Source organism: Aotus nancymaae, unplaced genomic scaffold, assembly GCF_030222135.1.
Source record: "Aotus nancymaae isolate 86718 unplaced genomic scaffold, 86718_ANA_hifiasm-v0.15.2.pri h1tg000003l, whole genome shotgun sequence".
In the NCBI taxonomy this organism is placed as follows: domain Eukaryota; kingdom Metazoa; phylum Chordata; class Mammalia; order Primates; family Aotidae; genus Aotus; species Aotus nancymaae.
The window spans coordinates 32729336-32753717 of NW_026988414.1; the positions used below are offsets into that span (position 1 = coordinate 32729336).

General features: G+C 47.6%; 2 protein-coding genes and 1 pseudogene across 2 annotated transcripts in view; 1 reads left to right on the forward strand and 2 right to left on the reverse strand.

Moving 5' to 3' along the window:
- LOC105733361 (uncharacterized) overlaps nucleotides 1–7187 on the reverse strand; it is a 45012-nt gene extending 37825 nt beyond the window's left edge. Inside the window, exons 1-2 of the mRNA XM_064376706.1 lie at nucleotides 7152–7187; nucleotides 6886–7032 (exon numbers count right to left, since the gene is read on the reverse strand). Coding sequence (XP_064232776.1) covers nucleotides 6886–7032; nucleotides 7152–7187 — 183 coding nt within the window. The remainder of the gene's footprint in view (nucleotides 1–6885; nucleotides 7033–7151) is intronic.
- A 3287-nt stretch (nucleotides 7188–10474) lies between these two features.
- Nucleotides 10475–17015, reverse strand: LOC135276242 (thymidylate synthase-like; annotated as a pseudogene).
- LOC135275261 (spermatogenesis-associated protein 31A5-like) lies at nucleotides 14474–21881 on the forward strand. Its single transcript, XM_064376709.1, has 4 exons — nucleotides 14474–14483; nucleotides 17791–17988; nucleotides 18548–18608; nucleotides 19175–21881. Exons 1-4 carry the CDS (start codon nucleotides 14474–14476, stop codon nucleotides 20958–20960), a joined length of 2055 nt encoding a protein of 684 aa, XP_064232779.1. The 3' UTR covers nucleotides 20961–21881.
- The last annotated feature ends 2501 nt before the right edge of the window (nucleotides 21882–24382 follow it).

Below are 24382 nucleotides of genomic sequence, written 5' to 3' on the forward strand. Positions count from 1 at the left end.
GACTGACGCCTGCCAGGGAGGCAGGTGGGGCAGGTGGGAACCTGCTCAGGCAACATGAATCCATGTGAGAATTCCCTCACATCCCTGTGGGCTTTTTCTCAGACTCTTCAGCCATCGGTGAAGGGAACATTTTCTCGAGATACTGTAAATTCATTCCCAGCCTGTGAAAAGATTTCCCTTGACACCCCCAAAAATAAGATTTTTATTTTATATTGGCTTTCTTTGAGCCTAAAAATGACTGAATGTAAGCAGATGCAGGAGTTAGAGGGGCAACTTCTCAAGCGAAGCTAATGAGCTGCCATGCCCAGCAGACGCTCCAGAAATGCAGCCTCTCCAGCCTCCCTGCACTCTTGATGATTTTGTCGGCATTAATTCTATGTCTGCCTGAACTGTCTCTCTGCATCTGGGAGGGCCTGACACCCCTTCATCAAGCTCACACTGACATGGCAGAAACGCTGGGGAGGGGAGGCAGGGCAGGACTTCCTAGCTCATGGACTGAGTGGGGCATCATGCCTGTTTTCACAAGTTCTCACAGCAGTAGGAAGGAAAGCTTGGCCCACGGAGCCTCACGTTTATGAGAATTGAGCTGTGTCGAAAGCTATTCCTGCCTGCTAAGGAGCTGTTTAATCCCGCAAAGATTAAAAAAGCTAAACTACTTAATATTTCTTTTTGAATAAATATTATAGTACATTTCTGAAAGTAGAAGCTATATTTAATAAGCCCATACTGTGGGCCAGTGTCAGAGGTGTTCAAACCACAGTGCCTCCATCTTGAACCGGGGCTGGGTAACACGAGGCTGAGAGCTGCTGGGCTGCATTCCCAGGAGGTCAGGCATTCTTAGCTGCAGGATGAGATGGGGTCGGCACAAGACACAGGTCACAAACACCCCGCTGATAAAACAGGATGCAGTGAAGAAGCCGGCCAAAACCCACCAAAACCAAGATGGGATGAAAGCAACCTCTGGTTGTCCTCACTGCTCATTATACATTAATTTTAATGCATTAACCTGCTAAAGACATTCTCACCAGCACCATGACAGTTTACAAATGCCATGGCAATGCTGGGAAGTTACTCTGTATGGTCTATGAGGAGGAGCTCTCAGTTCTGGGAAATCCTTGCCCCTTTCCCAAAAAACTCTTGTATCATCCACCCTTGTTTAGCATATAATCAAGAAATAACCATAGAAATAGGCAAGCAGTCGTAGGAGCTGCTGTCTATGGAATAGCCATTCTTGTTTCTTCACTTCTCTAATAAACTTGCTTTCACTTTACTCTGTGGACTCACCCTGAATTCTTTCTTGTGCACGATCCAACATCCAGAAATCAGGCCTAAGCTAAGCTCTGACCTGCTCTATTATTTAATCCTCACAGTTATCCCATATCTTGATTTTATTATCTCTGTTTTTCCGACGAAGAAACTGAAGTACAGAGAAGATGCATCAGATGGATATGAGCTGCCCAAGCCAAGTTGTTTCTGGGTAATTGTTAAACTGGTCCTTGCCAGAATCCGAATGAAGAGCCTGAGACACAAACTGATGCATTTTAATCAATTGCTTGTGTGTCTTCACCAATCCCATCTGATTGGCCCTGTAAACCAAAAAGTATTTGAGACAGGTCTCAATTAATTTAGAGGTTTATTTTGCCAAGGTTAAGGATCATGGCCTGTGACGCGGCCCCAGGAGGTCCTGAGAATACGTGCCCAAGGTGGTTGGTTACAGCTTGATTTTACACATTTTAGAGAAACAGAAGCTACAGGTAGACATAAATCAACACATTAGGTATACATTGGTTTGGCCTGGAAAGCCAGGACATCTCAAAGTAGTGGGGTTGGGGAATGCTGCCAGGTCACAGGCAAATTCAAAGATTTCCTGATTAGCAATTGGTTGAAAGAGTTAAGCTCTGCCTGAAGAGTCCAAGTCAGCTTGAGCCAAGATAAAAGGGTGGTTGTGGAAGCCAAGGTTGTTATCATACATGAAGTTCCTGGTAGCAGGCTGCAGTGAGAATAAATGTGAATGCCTCTTATCAGACCTTAAAAAGTATCAGACTCTCCAGAAAAGACCTAGTTAGGAAAGGAGATTATCTACAGCCCGTAAATTTCCCCAAAAGGGACAGCTTTGCAGGGCCATTTCAGAATATGTTAAAGAAATATATTTTGGGGAAAATACTTGGATTTCCTTCAGGGCCCACGATCTGTCGTGTGATATACCAGAGTCAGGATGGAATTTGGTATTTATTGCTACAAAGAGTCTGTTTGGTCCATCTTAAGAGATCTGTTTGAATGTGAATGTCTGTTTAATGTGAAAGTCTCTCCTCTCCAAAGGAAGGAAAGGATAATGAGGCTAGTCTAGATACTGCCCCCTTCTCATCATGGCCTAAACTAGTTTTTCAGTTTCTTTGGGATGCTTCTTGGCGGAGAGAGGGGTCCATTCAGTCAGATGGGGGAGCCTAGAATTTTATTTTTTATTTTTTGAGATAGAGTCTGGCTCTGTCGCCCAGGCTGGAATGCAGTGGTATGATCTCGACTCACTGCAACCTCCATCTCCTGGGTTCAAGCGATTCTCCTGCCTCAGCCTCCGGAGTAGCTGGGATTATAGGTGCACACCACCATGTGAGCTAATTTTTGTATTTTTAGTAGAGACGAGGTTTTGCTATGTTGACCAGGCTGGTCTCGAACTCCTGACCTCAAGTGATCTGCCCACCTCGGCCTCCCAAAGTGCTGGGATCAGGCGTGAGCCACTGAGCCCAGCCCTAGAATTTTATTTTTGGTTTACAGTACAAAAACAAAGATCTGCAGTCAGTGTTCTCATATCCTTTTAATCATTCGTATCGATTTAATCAGGTAGACAAAATCTCAGGGTTCACCTGGGATCATTCACAAATCAGAATTACTCAGAGAAATTTTCACAGCAGTTGCAGCAGCACAAACTCTAACGCTGATTTTTACCAAATGTTATTCATGAACAAACTTGAAAAAGGCATTTCATATAGAACATTACATTTCTCCCTGACACTACTGTATGGTAAAAATTAAAAACAATGTAAACATGTTTTAAAGTCATAGTGGTCATTAATAAAAGCAACCAGCCACACTACAGTGAGTCATTGTTAGAATTTCGCTCTCAAGTTTACTTAGCTTAGTAAAGCACACTGTTCTTTGAGATTTCAGCTTTGGTTAGTCCTCTTTGACTGACATGAACATTATGGAGTATTAACTGTGGTAGCAACACATAATCAAAAAGCATTCTTTATTAAATACATCTAGAAGATCTCAATGAGCTGAAGAAATTGATATAATGTTCCTAGTGTCAGTCTCTCTGTACCGGGAAAACTCTAACCTCACAGTTGAGGTATTATCAGTTAATGCAAGGGACGTTGCAGGAGCCTGATTTCCACCCATGCAGATATCTTCAGACCTGGGAATTCTTGTAAATACCAAAATAAAATCTTGACCTGTTTTGCTAATGAGAATAAAAGGCATGTGTAAAATGTACATCTTGATAGAAAAATATTACAAGGTTTTAATTTTCTAAATACCAAGGGTTAACATTCGATGATTACCCTTTGAAAATACGGTATTTTGGAACATTTTAAAAGTTTTCAAAATAAGTACAAAGCTTATTCACATTTTTACTAAATCCAACAACACTTTCACAAACAGCAAAATGATTTCCTCCTCAAAGCAGAGCAGGCTAGTTTTTAGTGGGCTCCGGTCACTGCTTAGCTAAAGTCTTTGTTGGGCAGAGTTCTGGGTCCACAGTCTCCTTCGATGGGCCCCTTGATACATGAGGCTTCAAAACATGCGCTCCTTGAAGAACCATTTCTGATGATCTGAGCTGGTACAGTCTCGTAAGAGTGGGACGAAACTGTCACTTGACTCCCTCCTCACAGCCTGGACACATTTCTGGGACTGTTCGTGAAATAAAGAACCATTCTACAAAAGATAACACACAGAATGACAGGCAGGTCATCAGAAAAGTCTCTTTTCCCTAAAAATGTGTTCTAAAGAGCTCAGGGTCTGATTTCTATTATTTTAGAAATATTTATTGAAGGGTAAGTGTCTTCCGTGTTAACCAGCAACTCAGGACTGTCCCAGGGAAGGGAGGACGAGGCTTCTATAGGCTGTGCCCCACTTGACTCTCACAGGGCTGATGGTGCCACCTGCTGGCTGCTCTGGGCATGTGTCAGACCCTACAGCTCCTTACTGCATTTCCCTTTCTTCAGGGAAATCAGAAACAAAGATCCTTTATCTCTTTCACTCCTCTTAGGTCAACTCATTCCATGCAGGGTGATCTCTTTCTCTTAGGCATTTAAATAGAGAGTGTGGAAACTTGGCTGTAGTCGCAGCTCAGCCACAGACCAGCTGGGTGAGGGAGCCAGTCACATGGCCTGAGCTCCTCACCTGTTACACATCAGGGTGAGAGGCAGTGGGTTCTATGCCCTGTGCTAATCTCCAAACCCCAAAGACGATGGTCTTCTTTAATGACTTCCTTCTTCTCTCCTTTCTGCCAGCCCTTGCTCAGTTATCTCAGCAAGTCTGTCTCTCAGGCCTGGTGTTTATCTTTTCCCTCTCCCTCTCTGTTATAAGCAATGCACTTAATCATGGCTGAGCAGCAAACAGGCAGAGTGAATAGCATAACTTTGGTGAAAAGCCTTTGTGATGTGCTACTTTATATTACTAAATGGAACTTGTGTTTTCATTCCAAAAAATCCAAACTCATGTTTTGTAGAATCCAAGAAATGACATTTCAGAGGTTTTTAGGTCTACATAAGAAAATACAAGTCTGGGCACAGTGGCTCATGCCTGCAATCCCAGCACTTTGGGAGGCCGAGGCAGGCAGATCACTTGAGGGCAGGAGTTCTAGACCAACCTGGCCAACATGGTGAAACCCTGTCTCTGCTAAAAATACAAAAAATTAGCCGGGCGTGGTGATGGGCACCTGTAGTCCCAGCTACTCAGGAGGCTGAGGCAGGAGAATCACTTGAACCCAGGAGGTAGAGGTTACAGTGAGCCAAGACTGCACCACTGCACTCCAGCCTGGGTGACAGAGCAAGACTCCGTCTCAAAAAAAAAGATCCAGCCCTAAGAACTAAAACCAAGCTTTCTGTTATGGTCCAGTCAATACAATTGGGTATATTTCCTTCAGAATTCAAATATGTTTCTAGTCAATGTATACTTGTTTTACATATATATATATATTTAGGGCATGACTGATGAAATATAATAAATCAAGCTGTAACCTTTTCACTTATGAATCAAAGTATTAAGTGTCCTGAAGAAAGGTAAATAATCCAATTAAGTATCCTTCTTCACAGCCTCCTAAACAAACTTCCTTTTCCTTAAATGGTCATTGAAATTTAAGATAACACTTTGGATATGTCAAACCAATTTTATTGTTTCTAGCGTTCCTTGCCATTCCTTGAGGGCTGACGATGGCTTACGGTTGGGAGAAAGATGGTAAGAGGAGGACATGCAAGAAGATCGAAGACTTCTGGGGTGTGCAGAAGTGTTTTTCCTTCTTATTTTCCTATACCCAATAGCTAACACTATGGAGTCTGGCTTTTCCGGGCAGCCTGCAAATGTCATTGCTAGTGATAACATTTTTCTGTAGGAAAACATATTCCAATTTTTAATCATCTTTAGAATAAACCCATTTATGCCAGGCGCTGTGGCTCACACCTGTAATCCCAGCCCTTAGGGAGACAGAGGTGGGAGGATAGCTTGAGCTCAGGAGTTTGAGACCTGCCTGGGCAGTAGAGTGAGACCTTGTCTCCACAAAAAGGAAAAAACAAAAAGACACACACACACACACAAAGTGTAGAATAAACTCATTTATAAGCAGTATATTGGGAGGGAAAGCTTCCCAGGGAGATCAAAAAGAATGAATTTTCTTCTTTTGAATGATTTTCTTTGGATTTATTCCCTCACATGCTTTTTAGTGAGTCAAAGGATATGACTGATTTACAGGTCCTGACATGGGCTGACTGCAAGTGTGGCGGGGCCAGCACCCTCAGTGTCAAATATCTGGGGTGCCTACACCATCAGAGGTGTTCTCTTGGTTATAATACCACAAGTAACAACTAATATCTATTAAGCTTTAGAGTTTCCAAAGAACATTTCTGGCTATGCGTCTAATCCTCAAGAAATAGGCTGCTATTATCGTACCTACTTTTTTTTTTTTTTTTGAGATAGATCTCGCTATCTCCCAGGCTACAGTGCAGTGGCCTGACTGCAGCTCACTGCAACCTCCATCTCTGGATTCAAGTGATTCTCCTGCTTCAGCCTCCCAAGCAAGTAGATGGGACTAGAGGAGTGTGCCACCACACCTGGCTATTTGTTGGTCAGGCTGGTCTCAAACTCCTGGCCTCAGGTGATCTGCCTGCCTCAGCCTCCCAAAGTGCTGGGATTACAGATGTGAGCCACTGCACCCAGCCTACTGTACCTATTTTAGAGCTGGGAAAAACAAGGCTTAGAGAGGTGGAGTGGCTTATACTTGTATCTAACACTTTGGCTAACACCCTTACACTTGGGCTATTTGGCTCACTCGTTTAAAGCCCTTTCCATCTCTGAATGCATTTGTGAGAGCTGTTTCCATCTTAATGCCTGCAGCTCATTGGGGTACAAGGGAACTGGAAAAGACTGAAAGGGATTGGACGATGAGGAAGGAAGGCGGTGCCACTGACACCGTGTGCCAGGGACTCCACCTCTCCTGCCAACACCACCCCCTAGGCTCACTGGGACTGATGTTTCAGGTCTTCCAGAGCACCTGTATGAGTGTGACCACATCCTGATCCTCACCAGCACTATGCCAGAGAGAATGTCTGACTCTCACACTCTCCCTTACAGCCCAGGGACTGTCAGCAGGTAAGAAGGAGAGAGTTCACCTACCTCCTGCAAGATGAACTTCTGATTCTCTGGGGCAGTTTCTTTGCAGAGATGCATGGTAAGGATATCCATTCCAGCTTCCACAGCAATGCAGCCCTCTGGCTGGTGGGTGTTATAGCGTATTTCTTTCTGGGATGTGTACTCGAAAAACTAAAAATGGGGCAGCCAACATGTAACACAACATATTCCACTGACATGGCAAGAGGAAAGATCGCTGGACAAGAACCTGGGATCACAAGAGTGTGGGTGGGGTCATGCACCCGCCTCACCCCCAACACGAGCCTGTGTGATGGGCTCCTCTGCATCCCGCAGCCCTCAGTGGACCGCTACTGCAGTGCTTCCCAAGTGTGGAGGAAATGGCCCTTCCCATGTCTGCCTGGACTGCTATATAGTAAGACAGGGCTGGTGCACGTCACCTCCTGCCCGCAGTGCTGAATGCCGTGTTGTTGTGGGCTGGGAGGAAAGGAAATGGACCCATCCCACCACTAGGTCTTGGAGGCTCTCTGTGACCTTGACTAGCTACTTCCTCTCCTTTTCCTTAGTCTCTCCCCACAAACCCCGAGTATAATGGATACAACAGTTCCTAGAAACTGTAAAGTGCTGTGCACAAGCAGGCAACGTGATCACTAACAGGAAGATGTGGTTCTTCCCAGGCAATGGTTTTCCTGCCCAAGTATACCTAGGAACTACCTACAGTGCCTGTTAAAAATGCTGATTGCTGGCCCCATCCCAGAGAGGGAATAAGGGGCCTAGGAAGCTGCATTTTCTGCATCTTTGACAAGACACTCACCCACCCCACCGGCCCCTTCCAAAAATTCTGACACAGGTAGGTATTCTTGGGGTGGACAAAGCAGGGCTTCTCAAACCGTATCTCCTGAAAAGCTACTTAAAATAAGAGTCTGGGATTCAGCAGGGTTGGGATCAGTCTGAGAATGTGCATTTCCAAGCTCCCAGATGATGCTGACGGTAGCACTCAGGTACATCAGCTTTGAGGAAGGCTGTTCTAAACAGTGTTGAAAATCTAAATAACTTAAGGTTGCAGGGGTCTGAATTATGAAAGTTTACTGTTGACCATCAGGAGGCTTCATATTCAAGTAGCACTGGGGTGAATCCAGATTGGAAAAAAAGTCTGAATCTCCATCCCTTTGTTTCCTGGTGTCTGATAACTCCTTAGTACGGTAAAGCTTTGGAGGCCCAGAACCAACACTTCTCTCCATTCCTACATCCTCCAAGGGCCCTGCCATCGGCTTTCCAGGGCTGGGGGTCCTGTTCTGGTCTTCAGACTCCCCCAGGACTGAGCCTCCCCTGCCCAGACTGAAGTACAGCCCTTCACCCAGACAGATACACCTGGGCCCCCAGCTAAACACCACCTTGCAAGGTGGCCCTAGGCATTAAACCTATAATTCCACTTAACAATTAATTCTAAGGAAATCATCTGAAATGCAGAGCTGTTATTTTATCCTTCCTTCTGTCTGATCCAAGGTGTTAGAGGCAGGGTTATTTATAATCGCAAAGACAGGGAGGCAGGGAGCCAGTAAACTAAACAGCAATACAGGCACACAATGAAATAGCAAGAGGCCACTAGGAATGATATTCTCAAAGAATATCTAATAACATAAGAAGTATGATGCAGGGAATGGAAATAATGGATCATAAATCAGAGACATTATGATAATATTTATAGCACATAATCCTTATGTGTTACGTGTAAAAAATGATGGGAAGAAAACACATTTTAATTTTAACGGTAGTCTCTCTGAGTCCAGCCATTCACTCCAGGCTTCCACTGTTTATATTTCCCAAACATTACTTTTACAAGAAAAAACTCAAGTGTTTAATTTTTTTAACAAAACACACAGTTTTCTCCTCTTCTGAGGCTCATACCCACCTGATTCTGGCCCATCCCATGACAGAGGTACAGAATGACCTGGTGTCCCACGATCTGGTTTTCATCGGGAGGGTTATAGTCAAAGCAGTAATCTTTTAGTCCTTTGTTCTGGAGCTAAATAAAACATAAAGTTGGCATTTCAGTCCAGATTTACACACACTAACAGATGCCACGCCAGGTTTGGGAAGGGTACCTGGCATGAGAGGAGAGCCTGCTTCAACAGCTAGACACAAAGGTAAGAAAGAGTCTTTCCTGTGCAGCACCTTCTAGCTTTAAAAGTGCTTCCTTGTTCTGTAGGCAAGAGTCTTTATCCCTATTTTAAGTTGATAAGCCTGAGGACCAGAGAGATGAACCCTTCATGACCTGAAAGCTCCTCTCTCTTCCTTTCTCATTAGTGGCAGCCTTACTGCTGCACAAGTCCCAATATACCATACTTCCTGTGCTCCTGATATGACAACGTGAACAAAAAACATCACCCACAAAGTGTTCTTGCAAAAAGGTGGATCCTGACTCTAATCAAACCTTTAGAACTCACTTCCATCTTCAAGAAATATGGAGGAGAGAGGCACAACCTAATCACACCACAAAGGAAGAATTAGTAATTGCAAGAGTGAGACACTCCACAGGTAACTGATCTTGTTTTTCCACCATGTTAAAGATTAACCAAAAAAAGGAAGAGGACTGTCTTAGATTAAAAGAGATTTAGAAGACAAGACACCACCACCACATGCAATGTGTGGACCTTGTTTGGATCCGAATTCGAATTAGCTGCCACTCAAAGAGAAACTGGAAAAGTTGGGGGAATAGGAATCAGAACTAGACATTAAATGATAACAAGAAATTACTGCTCATTTCTACAGTTTTGTAAGATAATGTCCAAATGTTATGAAAATGCATACTAAAATGCAGAGTTGAGAAATGACACACTGCCTGGGATTTGCTTAAAAAGAGAAACACAGGGAGGTGAAGTAGAGGAGAGAGAAAGCAAGAGAGGCAGGATCTTGAAAATTCTAGAATCTCAGGGATGGTATTCACTATATCATTCTCTCTGCATTTCTACATGTTTGAATATTTTCATAATGAAAATAGAATGTAACATGAATATCCTGCTTTGTATTTATCAGTGACTTCCAGAATGGAACACCAGCACTCCTGATCAACACATCACAGCAGAGGAGACCTCCCTAAGCTGGTGTAATTCGTAGCAAAAGCAAAAGACACTGCACATTTTATCTGGTCTCATCCCAAAAACATTCCTTTTAGGTTTTTCTGAAATACTAGCATTGACTCCCCTATACCCACTATTGCCTCTGTATACTCCCAAACCTGGAATTATTAACTAGTCCAGCCACCAAGACTAGGAGTAATGTGATAAAGTGACATGGAAACACCAGATAAGCCTGTCTCCTTATCTACAAAATGGGAGGCATATAGTTGTCAACTTTGAGATAGCTTCCAGCTCTGACATTCTGCACCCAAGGCCCAGAAACGCACAGGGAGAAAGAGTCGTGGATAAAAAGGTGGTGGGGGGCGGGGGTACGGGCAGGCGGGTGGGAGTGGAGGAAGCCAGTGATCCCCATGAAGTAGCCTTTCTTGCCCAGAATTTGTAGATCAGACCCAGGGAACTCCCTGCCTGCCGTGGGTCCATCACCCTCACTCACCATCCCAAAGAAGCCAGGCCTGTCTTTAGGCACATGCAGTTCTGGATACACAGTCTCCAAGAACCACTTGAAGTCCTTACACTGGAGCTTGGCCCAGAGCTGCTTCCTCTCCGTCACGTCCCCAAGAGGTTCCTGAGGAAACAACAAAACAGTGAGATCCCACGGGTCCTAGTGCTTCCTCTCAAAGTTACCAACGCTCTCTCACTAACTACCAGCCAGCTTATGCCAGGCCCTGTGCAGAGCCTGTAAACATAACAGAAATGTAAAGATGATAGTCCATGTAAATATGATAGAAAACAGCCTCACGCCTAATTCCAGCTTCCAGTATGAGAGGCTGTCACACAGACAATTCCATTCCCAGGTGCTCTGTTGGCGGGAGGCGTGACCAGATGCAGGAGGGTAGAGGACAACCCGCCTGCTGATGGAGTGAAGGAGCCAAGCCCTGGGGCTGCACTGGCATCTATGGATCCTGGACCTGTGACCCATGCCTGTGATCAGAGGTCATCCTGACACCCAACCAGGGAAGCGTCAGTTTCGCTGTGACATATGCCATGACTTCCTGATTTACTACTAACATCTGAATATCCACTTGCAAACACAGGTAAATATTCTGAAGTAATTATGTTCTCAACATATTGAAGTATCAATATTTACTTATGATGATAAGAGCAAAATGCTGCAATAAAATATTTGTGGAAGTTTGGTTTTACGGACAAAACAATGACTGAGAACTTTCGAATGATAAAGCAAGCCTCTATTTAGCACGGCAAATGCACAGCCACGAGAAAAATGCTGGGTGCAGAGATGTTACCATACCTGCACCGTCACGTTAAACAATTAAAAACTGACAAGTTAAATATTGAACAAAATGGTAATAATAAGTAAATGTTTGATTAAGATTTTGGATTTCTGCTATTTCCCAGAAGTTCTTTCACTGATGAGAGCCACTGTGTCCTCAGTTTCAACCAAGTAACCATGTAACACTTGGGCATGCAGCCTAAGGGTGCATTCAGGGCCTCCCTAACATATGCTCTGGGAACTCTCAGGAAAAAGGAACTATGGGTTCCAAACTGTGCATCAGGAAAGAGCAACTGTTTCTACTCCATGATACTGGGCAAGACAGAGGAAACAGGCAAATGACCATGGAGCCCAGAGCCAGACACGGGCTGAGTGGGAGTTCAGCTGAGAGCCCTCAGGCTCTGCAGAGCAGAATAAGAGGTGCACTGCAGAGTACAGGCCCCAGGCACAGCTCTACCGCCTATCAGCTTTGGGGCCTGAAGCCCAAGGTCTGGGAAGCAAGAGGCAGATCCCTCATCCACAGTGGTCTCTGAGGTAGAGGCAGAACAAAGATCTGGGGCAGATAACAATTCCCTGAGATAAATCACTTTGAGGAAGAACACAGTCTGGGCTGGGCTGAGCCTCAGCCTCCAACAGGCTCAGTGCAGTGGGTGGTTGGGCCAGTGTCACTACAGTGTGTGGCTGGGACCTGGGGGAGCAAGCCAACAGAGCTGAAACTTCAGCCACTGCAGGCACACCTTCACCATCGTTCAGAGAGATGGGGCCAGCAAGGCCTCTGAGAGGGGAGGAAGAAAGGCATCTGTTAGGCTGGCGGTGGGAGGTTTCCATGGTCATGACATATGGTGAGAAAGAGTAGCAGCGGGGGCCTGGGCCACTCTCCAGTAGTCCTTCCATCTGGAAATGGAAGCAGAACAGATTCCCTGTTTTAAAAAAGTAAGCTTCCAGGGTTCTAAGAAGAAGTCTCTAGAGGGAGGTAACAGACCCCTAGCTTATAAGGAGGGTGTGTCCCTGAGCAACAGCTTTAAGGTAAAGAACTGTGCCTTAGTTTGCACCCTGGGTTTGTGGACTCAACACTACTGGCTACAAAGAGGTAAGCCACCATACATGGACAATGTCTGGCATGTGACACCGGGTGTCCTCAACTGTCTACATTGGTTCAGTCCATCCTCATTATTTACTGCTTCTGTATCTGTGAATTTCCCTACCTGCTATAATTCAATTTAAAACAGGAAATCTGTTCTGCTTCCATTTCCAGATGGAAGAACTACTGGAGACTGTGCCCCTAACTTGGTGATTGGGATGCTGAGGGGTCCAGCCCCATGGGGCTCCTGGGAGGGCTAAAGCAGGTAAACTGGTGCTGAGCCTGGAGCCTGGCACAGAGGAAAGTGCCACCAACGGCAGCGAGCAGCCCTCTTAAGAAGGAAACACCACTGGTATGTGAGCAGGGCGTACCTGGCGATGTTGAAAGGCACACCTACGCCGAAGTCTCCCGATCGCTGGTACAGCTGGCAGGACAGCTCACCATTCACCACACAGAACTGGTAGAGGGCATGGCGTGGAGGCAGCGCCATCAGAGGAAGATCTCTTGGATTCCAAGCACACATGATGATTCTTCTGTCATCAGGGTTGGTTTTGATGGTGTCAATCACTCTTTGCAGTTGGTCAACTCCTTGTCCTGAATAATCTGAATCCATATCTCTGTATTCTGCCCCAAAATGCCTCCACTGGAAGCCATAAACTGGGCCCAAGTCCCCTTCTTCTCTGGCGGAGAATCCCAAGCTATCCAGAAAGTCTCGGGATCCATTGGCATCCCAGATTTTCACTCCCTTGGAAGACAGCTCTTCAGCATTTGTGGATCCCTTGATAAACCACAGCAACTCCTCCAAAACACCCTTCCAGAACAGACGTTAGGTTGTCAGCAGAGGAAATTCATCTCTCAGGCTGTAGCGCACCTGCATGCCGAACACTGACAGGGTCCCAGTGCCAGTGCGGTCGTGACGCCGCAGCGAAGGATGTGCTCGATCTGCCCCAGGTACTGCAGCTCCCCGTGAGGCGACCGCGGCTGGGCGTCCAGCTCCTGGGCGGCGGGCTGCGAGGGCTGGCATGGCAGCTTGGAGCCGGAGATGGGCATGGCGCTGCAGGCGGCGGGACGGAGGCAGAAGTGGCGCAGCTGGTGGTGGGACGGAGTCAGGAGAGGTGGCGCAGTGGCAGGAGCCCTTCCGTGCGTTCTTCTCCTGCCGCCGTCCAGTGCTCCGCCTCTTCGTGCTCGGTGGGGTCGCTGCTGCGCCAGCGACATGGGCAAAGATTTTATGATGAAAGTACCAAAAGCAATTGCAACAAAAGCAAAAATTGACAAATGGGATCAAATTAAACTAAGGAGCTTCTGCACAGCAAAAGAAGCTATCATCAGAGCAAACAGACAACCTACAGAATGGGAGAAAAATTTTGCAATCTATCTATCAGACAAAGGTCTAAAATCCAACAGACACTTCTCAAAAGAGAGGCCAGGTGCAGTGGTTCATGCCTGTAGTTCCAGCACTTTGGGAGGCCAAGGTAGATGGATCACTTAAGGTCAGGAGTTTAAGACCAGCCTTGCCAACATGGTGAAACCCCATCTCTACTGAAAGTACAAAAATTAAGCTGAGCATGGTGGCTTATGCCTGTAATTCCAGCACTTTGGGAGGCCACGGCGAGCAGGTCACGAGGTCAGATCGAGACCATCCTGGTCAACATAGTGAAACCTTGTCTTTACTAAAATACAAAAAATTAGCTGGGCATGGTGGCCCACACCTGTAGTCTCAGCTACTCAGGAAGCTGAGGCAGATTAATCACTTGAACCTGGGTGGCCGAGGGTGCAGTGAGCCAAGACTGTGCCACTGCACTCCAGCTTGGTGACAGAGCAAGATTCAGTCTCAAAAAAAACAAAAATTAGCTAGGCATGGTGGCAGATACCTGTAATCCTAGCTACTCAGGAGGCTGAGGCAGAAGAATTGCTTGAACCCAGGAGACAGAGTTGCAGTGAGCCGAGATCTCACCACTGCACTTCGGCCTGCGCAACAGAGCAAGACTCCCATCTCACTCACACACACACACACACACACACACACACACAAAGACATACATGCAGCTAACAAATATGCTTTAAAAACCTCAACATCACTGATGATTAGAGAAATGCAAATCCAAACCACGAGATACCATTTCACACCAGCCAGAATGGCAGTTAGTAAAAAGTCAAGAAACAATGGATACTGGTAAGGTTCTGGAGAAACAGGAATGCTTTTACACCATTGGTGGGAATGTAAATTATTTCAGCACTGTGAAAGACAGTGTGGCAATTCCTCAAAGATTTAGAACCAGAAATACCATTTGACCCAGCAATCCCATTACTGTGTATAATGGTATTTATACCATTATATTATACATATATATAATTATATATGTAATTGTGTTATATATAAAATATATAATTACATATTATATATTACATATATATTATATATATTATATATATTATAGCTGATTAATATATTCTAACAAATGAATATATAGTAAGTATATTATATATTCATGCATTAGCTAGAATATATTAATCAGCTGTAATATATATTATATATTACATTATATATTATATATTAGTATGTTATATATCATGGTATTTATATCATTATTATATATCCAAAGGAATATAAATCATTCTGTTACAAAAATGCATGCACGTGTATGTTCATTGCAGCGTTGTTCACAACAGCAAGGACATGGAATCAACCCAAATGCTCATCAATGGTAGACTGGATAAAGAAAATGTGGTATATATACACCATGGAATACCATGCAGCATGAAAATGAATCAGATCATGTCTTTTTCAGACACGTAGATGAAGCTGGAAGCCACTATCCTCAGCAAACTAACACAGGGACAGAAAAGCAAATACTACATGTTTTCACTTATAAGTGGGAGCTGAACAACGAGACCGTGTGGACACAGGGAGGAGAACAACACACCCTGGCACCTGTTGGGGGATGGCCGGTGGTAGGGAGAGCATCAGGAAAAACGGCTAATGCATGCTGAGTTTAATACCTAGGTGATGGGATGATAGATGCAGCAAACTACCGTGGTACACATTTACCTGTGTAAGAAAACTGCCTGTCCTGCACATGTACCCCAGAACTATAAAGAAAATAAATACATAAATAAAATTTAAAAAAAATTTTTTTTTTTTTTTTTGAAACGGAGTTTCGCTCATTACCCAGGATGGAGTGCAATGGCGCGATCTCGGCTCACCGCAACCTCCGCCTCCTGGGTTCAGGCAATTCTCCTGCCTCAGCCTCCTGAGTAGCTGGGATTACAGGCACGCGCCACCATGCCCAGCTAATTTTTTGTATTAGTAGAGACGGGTTTTCACCATGTTGACCAGGATGGTCTCGATCTCTTGACCTCGTGATCCACCCGCCTCAGCCTCCCAAAGTGCTGGGAAAATTTTGAAAAATTTTAAAAATTATCTTAATTGTATGTGGGTTGGTCCCTTTGATTGAAAGTGAAATGGAAATAATTTTTTAAAAAAACCTTACTATTCAAAATTTACAAAACTATATAAAACAAATATACATTTTGTCCCTGGATCGATATAAGACAAAAACATTGTGTGGGAAAGCTGGAGTTGAGGACGAATGAGATTCTGAGAATAAAAATCCCTGGTACATAGTCAAAGTTTCAGAGTCAACTTCAGATTTTCAAGGATTATAAAATAGATAACCTCATACCACCATCTCCAACAGATAAAAGGAACCAGATAATATCTGTGTTCCACGGAGAAAGAACAGAAAATTGGCTGAGTTCTGTCACTGACAAAACTTAGTGGGAAGGAGGAATCTGGAAGGTGGGAGGGTGGAGGGATCCCGGGCTTGCGGGGTGGGGAGGGGCTGTGCTTCAGCCTCCCCCTCTCACTGCCCCTCCCCAGTCAGGGGCCCTTTGTGAGGTGAAGGCCCCAGCTCTGTGACACGGGCCTGGGCCCCAGTCCCTAGTCTCCAAGGGCATGCCCAGAGCTCAGTTGCTTGAAGGCAGCATACCTATTCAAATGGCGACTATTCCGTACCCTCTAAAACTTCTTCGTGAATCGTGGAGAAACACCCCCAGCTCCACATCATGGGAGTTGGATATCTTCCTCACCCTGGTATTCGGCGTGGTGTTCTTTTTCCTATTACTACGCCCCTACCGCTCTTACTTCCTTTGTGACCCACCCTCACCATCTCCTGGGAAGAAGAAAATGGTAAGGAGCCCTCGGGCCGGACCCACACAGCACAATTCTCTCCTTTCTTTCTATTATTAGCTCTGCTTTTCCAAATCCAGTGGAGAGACTTCCGCAATGGGAAGTGTCAGGAGAGACCAGAACATGGTCCTTCCAGGGGGAGGCAGAGCAGCCAGGGGTTGGTAGGGACTGGGATTTCCCTCCCAAGCTCTCGGTCCATCTGTGGGGGAGCACAAGAAGCATCAGGGCAAAACCAAACCCCTGGACTCAGTGGCAAGGACCAGTCAGGAGATGGGGGAGGTCTTTGTGGGAGGGCGCTCATAAGCCCCTTCCTGGGGCAGGTGGCTGGGGGCCCAGCCTAGTCTGTGTGGGGTGATCTGGGGGTTGTGCTGAGCCTCCGAGGGCCTCCCACCTGGGCCTGGAGTCTCCTCTGATCTCCTGGGAAGCAGAATCCTACCTGACAGCTCAGGTGTGCCCGCGGGCCTGAGCCTGGGTGTTCGTCGAGTAGAGGAGCACCTCTACCGTTACTTATATTATATTATAGTTTATATATGAAACATATATAATATATATATATTTCCTCATATAGTAAATCCCTCTCTGTAGTGGGTTTTACTGTTTGTTTGTTTTTTGAGACGGAATCTCACTCGTCGCCCTGGCTGGAGTGCAATGGCGATTTGGGCTCACTGCAGCCTCTGCCTCCCAGGTTTAAGCAATTCTCCTGCCTCAGCCTCCGGAGTAGCTGAGATTACAGGCGCGCGCCACCACGCCAGTCTAATTTTTGTTATTTTTTTGTTTGTTTTTTTTTTTTTGAGGCGGAGTCTTGCTCTTGTTACCCAGTCTGGAGTGCAATGGCGCGATCTCGGCTCACCGCAACCTCCGCCTCCTGGGTTCAAGCAATTCTCCTGCCTCAGCCTCCTGAGTAGCTGGGATTACAGGCATGCGCCACCATGCCCAGCTAATTTTTTGTATTTTTAGTAGAGACGGGGTTTCACCATGTTGACCAGGATGGTCTCAATCTCTTGACCTCGTGATCCACCCGCCTCGGCCTCCCAAAGTGCTGGGATTACAGGCGTGAGCCACCGCGCCCGGCCCAATTTTTGTTATTTTTAGTAGAGACGGGGTTTCACTATGCTGACGAGGCTGGTCTCAAACTTCTGGTCTCAGATGATCCACCCTTCTTGGCTTCCCCAAACGCTCGGATTACAGGCGTGAGACACCGCACCTGGCCCCCGCTCTGTGTTTTTCTAAGAAGAAAAGCAGTTTGTCATCCACTTAAACATGAGTGGGAGGAAGCACACCACTCCCTGAGCAAGACAAGAGAGCTGTGCGGTTCGTGAGTGCTTTGCGCTGTGGCTGGGCTGGGGGCAGAGAGCGAGAGCCAGTCTCAGCCCCTCACCCTTTCTTGTCTCCCAGGATCTTCTTCTCTGCCTGGATCGACTTCTGTCCCAGTGTGAAGGTCAGCGGAGGGGGCGGCCCAAAGGCAGGAAGAAAAACAGCAGTTTGAAAGGTAAGGCTCTGCCGGGCACACTAGAGTTCATTTGATCTCGTCTGTCCCCGGAGAGAAGCGACTCTGTCTGAGGAAGTCAATTGAAGAAGCCTGAGCTGGGGGCTCCTAGGAAGGAAATCAGAACCCCGGATCCCTCTCAGATTTCGTGGTGGCATGAAACCATGGTGGGCCAAGGACTGGGTGTTCCCCAGCAGGGCACAGTGTAGGGGGAGGAGGCCCATGCCTGTCTGAATCAGGAGGGGGGTGAGGGGGCTATGGACAGCTGTTCAACTCTGCTAAGGCTGATTCCTCTTTGAGACCACCCCAGTCCTTTTTCCCCACAGGGCAGCTATGAGGACTATGGGGGTGGGGGGGTCTGTGTGTGGAAGCCCTTTGTGGACAACAAAGCCTTGCCCTCCGTGCCTCGCTATCACTGTCCAGGCCATGTGGCCTTGGACACAGACATGTGGTTTCCAGGGTCTGACTCCCCATGGTCTTCCCTAAAGAAACATCCACTCAGCCTCCTGTGGAGATCCCAGGCCCCTACCTCACTGCCCTAACTGGGTCTCCTGATTTCCAGCTTCTAGAGACCGCCTGACAAGCCTGAAGAGGACTCGGGACTTGTATTCACAAGTGCAGTGGTGAGGCACTTCCCCTTCCCTGCATCCTTCCTACCGGGGCTAGGATTCAACCCCAGGGCCTCACGGCAGCCTGGAGCTGACCTGGGATGGGGAGACCAGGGGGACAGAGGATGGGAGTAAAATCCTGGAGCAAGGGGTAGGAGAAGAATTGGGGAGTCTGGGTGCAGCGCAGTGGCGGGGCATAGGAGGAGAATTGGGGAGTCAGGGTATGGGGCGGTGGAGGGGCATAGGAGGAGAATTGGGGAGTCTGGGTGCAGCACAGTGGAGGGGCATAGGAGAATTGGGGAATCTGGGTGTGGGGCGGTAGAGGGGCATAGGATGAGAATTGGGCAGTCAGGGTGTGGGGCGGTGGAGGGGCATAGGAGAATTGGGCAGTCCGAGTGTGGGGCGGTGGAGGGGCATAGGAGGAGAATTGGGCAGTCAGGGTGTGGGGCGGTGGAGGGGCACAGGAGGAGAATTGGGTGGGTCTGGGTGTGGGGCGGTGGAGGGGCCGGGGCCCACGTGCCCACTCTGTCCTATGGCCCTACCTGCTCCTGGCTGCAGCTTGTACCTCCTGTCTCCTGCAGCATCCTGGGGCCACATGGGCCACATCTCTCTCGCCCAGAACCCCCTGGTGAGGAGTGCAAAAGAGCACCTGCTGGAGCCTCCCAGTCCCCTCAGGAGCCGATGGAAGATACCGCTCCCGTGCTTTCCCCATTAGCTTCCCCGGATCCTCAAACCCAGCACCCTTGGCCTCCGGTCTCCACCCCATCACCAGGCCCAATGGCCACCTCAGTCTCTCCTCTGAGTGCCTCCCAACCACCAGAACCTTCCCTTCCCCTGGAACACCCCTCACCCGAGCCAATTGCACTTTTCCCTAACCCACCACACACCCCTGATCCTCTGGCCTGCTCGCCGCCTCCTCCGAAAGGTTTCATTGCTCCTCCCCTGTGGGACTGCACTCTGACTCCTCCACCTAACTGTGGTTTGGCGACTTCTGGCCCAGCCAGCTCAGACCTTGGCAGCTCAAGCAGTCACGTCTCTGTGTCTGCATCCTCGTGCGTCTCCAACTCAAAAGTCCAGCAAGATCATCTTTCCTGTCACCCACCAGAAACCTCGTCCTCTGGAGTAGCTTGCCCTACGTCGCAGAGGGCTTTACCCTCTAGAGCCCAAAAACCTGCTCAGGACGTCTTTAGTGCCTCCACTCCTAACCTTCCCCAGGACAGTTTGACAGAAATCGTTCCTGAGAACTTTCCAGTCAGTCCTGAATTCCGGAAGCAACACCAGAGCAACCTGGGAATGACCCAAGAGTCTCTGAAATCCCACGTGGCCATGAAGTTGGGCCAGATCAAGGAGGGCTTGATCCCCATTTGTGTGCGTCGATCCTGGCTTGCTGTCAACTGGGTTTTTCCCGTGTCCAACACCCACACGAAGACCAACAATCTAGCACCCCTGAAAAGTGAGAGAGCCAGTGTGAACACATCCCAGGAGCTTTCCTTCCTCGATCCGTGCATTCAACAGGTGCTGGGACATCACATGTCCCAGGATAAAGGATCATCCTTATCCCACACACAGCTTGCTCGTCCCTCCTCATCCACCTATGAATCTAAGCCACCAGTAGGTTTACAGGTCCGTCTCCAGAGCATGACTGCTGTGAACATGCAGGCTCCCCAGGAGCTACGTGACCTTATGGCAGCCAGGAGGAGGAACCTGGGGTGCAAGGAGCCCAAGAACCCGAAACGTCAAGGCTCATGCAAGAACCAGAGCCGGATGTTAACCCCTACTCACAAGAGTGAGAACCCAACGAAGCCCAACTTAAAGAACCCAACGAAGCCCAACTTAAAGCCCCTCCAGCTGTTGCCACCAAAGAAACAGCCTCCTTCAATAACCAACTGGAGAGAAAAAATACAACAATTTTTTAAGTCGATCTTTTCGATTAAAAAAAAGAAGCCAGCACCAGTCACTGCCAAGACCAAGAAAATCGTAAAAAACACATCACATGCGTACAGCAGCTGTGCCGAAGCTGAGGGGCGCATGACAGCAGTTGGACAGATGCTGGAGGAAAAAATGACACTTTGCCGTGAACATCGTGCCTCAAAGGTAAATCAGCACCAACAGAAGTTCCAAGCCGCAGTCGGTGGGTTGCTCTGCAACCACAGGCACCTCCTCTTCCACCTGGAACACAGCAGAATGCTGGGCTATGTAGCCAGCAGTCAACAAGCCACTCTCAAGAGCCAGAGTTACCCCAACAGAGAGAGTATCAGAGATCAAAAGCCCTTGAAATGTGTCTGGTGCAACAATGAGCAATGGGGCCAGCGACATCCCCAATTCTTAATCCCCAAGAGGGCTGGCTCCTCAGTCAGTCCCCCTTAGAGCGGACTCCAGCAACACACTCTTCCTGAATGACATCGCAGGCTGCTCCTCACAGCAACCAAGAGCATTGGAAGAGCCCAATCAACACTTCTTTTAATAGTTAAAAAAAAAAAACATAGAAAAGCACATCACAATGCATATATCTCAAAATGACTCAAATCCAGAATATGTAAAAAGAAGAATGAGAGAAAAAACTCAAATCAAGAACAAAACAGACAATCCAATTTTTAATTTTGGCAAAAGACTTGAATAGACCATTTACAAAAGAGAATACCACTTAATATGTGAAATAGACAATCCACTTAATATGTGAAAAGCTGTCAACATTATCAATCATTAGGGAAATGCAAATTAAAACTACAATGAAATACCATTATACTCCCACCAAAAAAGCTAAAATTAAAAATAAATGATAATTCTGAATTTTGGCAAGAGCTGGGAGCTACCAGAACTCTTATGTTGCTGGTGGGAGTGTTAATTGCTTCAACCACTTGGGAAATGATTTGGCAATGTTTACTGAAGCTAAGCATATGCCTGCATATGATCCAGAAATTCCTATGGTATTTGCCCGAGAGAAATGAAAGCAAGTGACTACCAAATGACATGTTTAAAATCATCCTCAAAGCTTTATTTGTAAGAACCCAAAACTGAAAACAACTCTAATGTCCATCTATTCTAGAATAAATAAACAAATAATGGTACATTCATTCAACGAAATACTATGCAGCAATAAAAAAGAAGAAATTACAGATACACGCAACCCTATGGATGGACCTCACGGTGGAAATGCAGAAGGAAAGCAGACAGACAGACGTGAGTGTGTGCTGAATGGCCCCACGCATATGAAGCTCAAGGTTAGATGAAACTAACCCTGGGCATCCAAGCCTGAATAGAGGTTACCTCCGGGCAGGTTCCTGACTGGAAAAGGCACAACGGAACTTCCTGGGCTGTTGCAATTGTTCTACGCCTTGATCTATGAGGCTTTTACATGGGTGTATACACATGTGAGAATCCATCAAGTGTATATACACACTTTGAATGTAAGCACTTTATACTAAGAAATACCCCCAATAAAATGTTTTCTTTTTAAGCCCTCCGGGTGGAGGTGGAGACTGGAGTGGAGAGGGTGAGGGGAGAGCGTAACCACTTGGGAGGCTTTTGCAACTTGAAGGCGGAGAGTGAGTAAACCAGTGGGAAACAGAGGCCAGGTGTCGGCAGGGCCAGCCATGCTGTGGGAGGCCAGAGGATGGGGGCAGTAACGTGGGGAGGTGCTGGGAGGAGGAAGAGGGGCTCAAAGGGAGCAGACCGGGCAGGAACCCCCTGGCGCATTGAAGCATTTCAACACACCCAGGTGCCATCTAGAACGAGCACCCTGGGGTCCCATCCCAATACTCGGAGAAGCTTCACATGGGGTGAGCTCCCCACCCCAGAGGAGTTCAACAAGAACAGTCAATCCCATTTGCTGAGTACTTTTGAAGTCCATGGCAAACCCTGCGCTGCCACAGACATCAGAATGGGGAGTGTTCATCAAATCTATGAAGCAGGCCTTATTTATTTATTTATTTATTTAAATGGAGTTGCCCAGGCTGGAGTGCAGTGGTATGACCTCAGCTCACTGCAACCTGTGCCTCCTGGGTTCAAGCAATTCTCTGCCTCAGCCTTCCAAGCAGCTGGGAATACAGGCACATGCCATCACACCCAGCTAATTTTTTTATTTTCAGTAGAGACAGGGTTTTACTATGTTAGCCAGGCTGGTTTCAAACTCCTGACCTCAGGCAATCTGCCCACCTCGGCCTCCCAAAGTGCTGGGATTACAGACATGAGCCACTGTACCCGGCCAGGCCTTATTCTTCCTATTTTCTAGATGAGCAAACTGAGGCTCTGAGAGCTGAGTAGTGATGCCAGGATCCCAGTCTGTTAACCCACCCTATCAATAACCATGTCACACTAGGGGTGGATGACCGCTTGTGAGGAACAATGTGGCAGGGATGCAGGATGGGTGGGGCCCACTGGCCAAGATGGCGTTGGAGAATGGACTTGGGAATCTGTAACCTCTCAGGGCTGCCAGGAGTCCTGGTGTTCCTCCAGGTCTTCTGAGAATGGGCAGGTCAGGTGACTGGCAGTAACTCTGCACCTGGACGTGGGACAGAGGGAGCTCCGCAAGATGTCAGGCACTGTCCTCAGCCCTCACTATCCCCACCCCTCAGTCCCTATTTTACAGATGGGGCGGCAGAAGCTCAGAGAGGCCACCCAGAGAAGGGCAAAGGCCCCAGCCTTGCAGACCCAAGCCCAGCGGGTCACATTCACTCCCACACCTCCCCCTGGGCCCAGAGGGCTGGAGGGGTTTGCATCCCAGTGGAAGGGCAGGGAGGACCAATTCTGAGAGACCCAGAGTGTGAAAGAAGGAAGAGAAAAAGAAATGGAGAGGCAAAGAAACGGGGAAAAGCAGAAACCAGGTAGCTCAGGGCTGGGGAGAGGAGGAGTGACAGGGAGCGCCCCAGAAAGAGGCCGGTAGTGGGCGGTGAGGCGGGAGGCAGCGGTGCGAGGTGGGAGACAGAGCAGATGTTCGCCAGCAGCTGTGAGCTCCCAGACAAACAAAACATAGACCTGCGGGGCGTGGCCCTGCCGCCGTCAGCTCCCACCTGCCCTCCTCCTCCCTTCCCATCACGGCCCACTGCCCTCATGCTCCCCAGAGGCCCAGCAAGCTGATTTTGCCCACCTTGGTCCAGGTGCCTAGGGCTGCAAAAGGGAGGAGGATCGGCAGAGGGAGGGCCAGGCTCTCCTCAGGGAGATCCCTACCCAGACTGTGTGGCCTTGGGCCTCAGTGTTTCCATCTGAGAACACTCATCTCTCCAAGGACCGGGGCAGCCATCAGGCTCTGAGCCACAAGGCATGTCTCCTGCACCCAGCCCCACCCCTGCAAAGATGCTCCACCCCTTTCACCTAGCCTCCTAGCTCCAGAGGGGAAGCATGACCAATCGCACCACACCAACCTGGGCCCGGTTCTTCCTCAACAATGAAAGGGGCCAAAGAATGCCTGCAGCCTCTCTGTCACTCAGGCTCCGTTCCTGCAGCCTCTCTCTGTCACCCAGGCTCCGTTCCTGCAGCCTCTCTCTGTCACCCAGGCTCCGTTCCTGCAGCCTCTCTATCACCCTGTAAGGTATATTGCTGAGTCGAAATGAGGAAACTGAGGCCAGTATAAGAAAATGAAAATCCAATTTTTTCAGCTCCCGGGCGAGGTTCGGCCCATTCGACAGGAGGGGCCGGAGAAGTCGCGCTGGGCTTCTTAGAGTGTGGGGTTTACAGGGAGTAGAGGTAGTTGATTGGTTATCGGGGAAACAAAGCAAAGATACTCCCATTATTTATGGAGAGACAGGGCGCCGACGGGGCGAGCCACTATTGGTAGCTAGGTGGGGCTACTG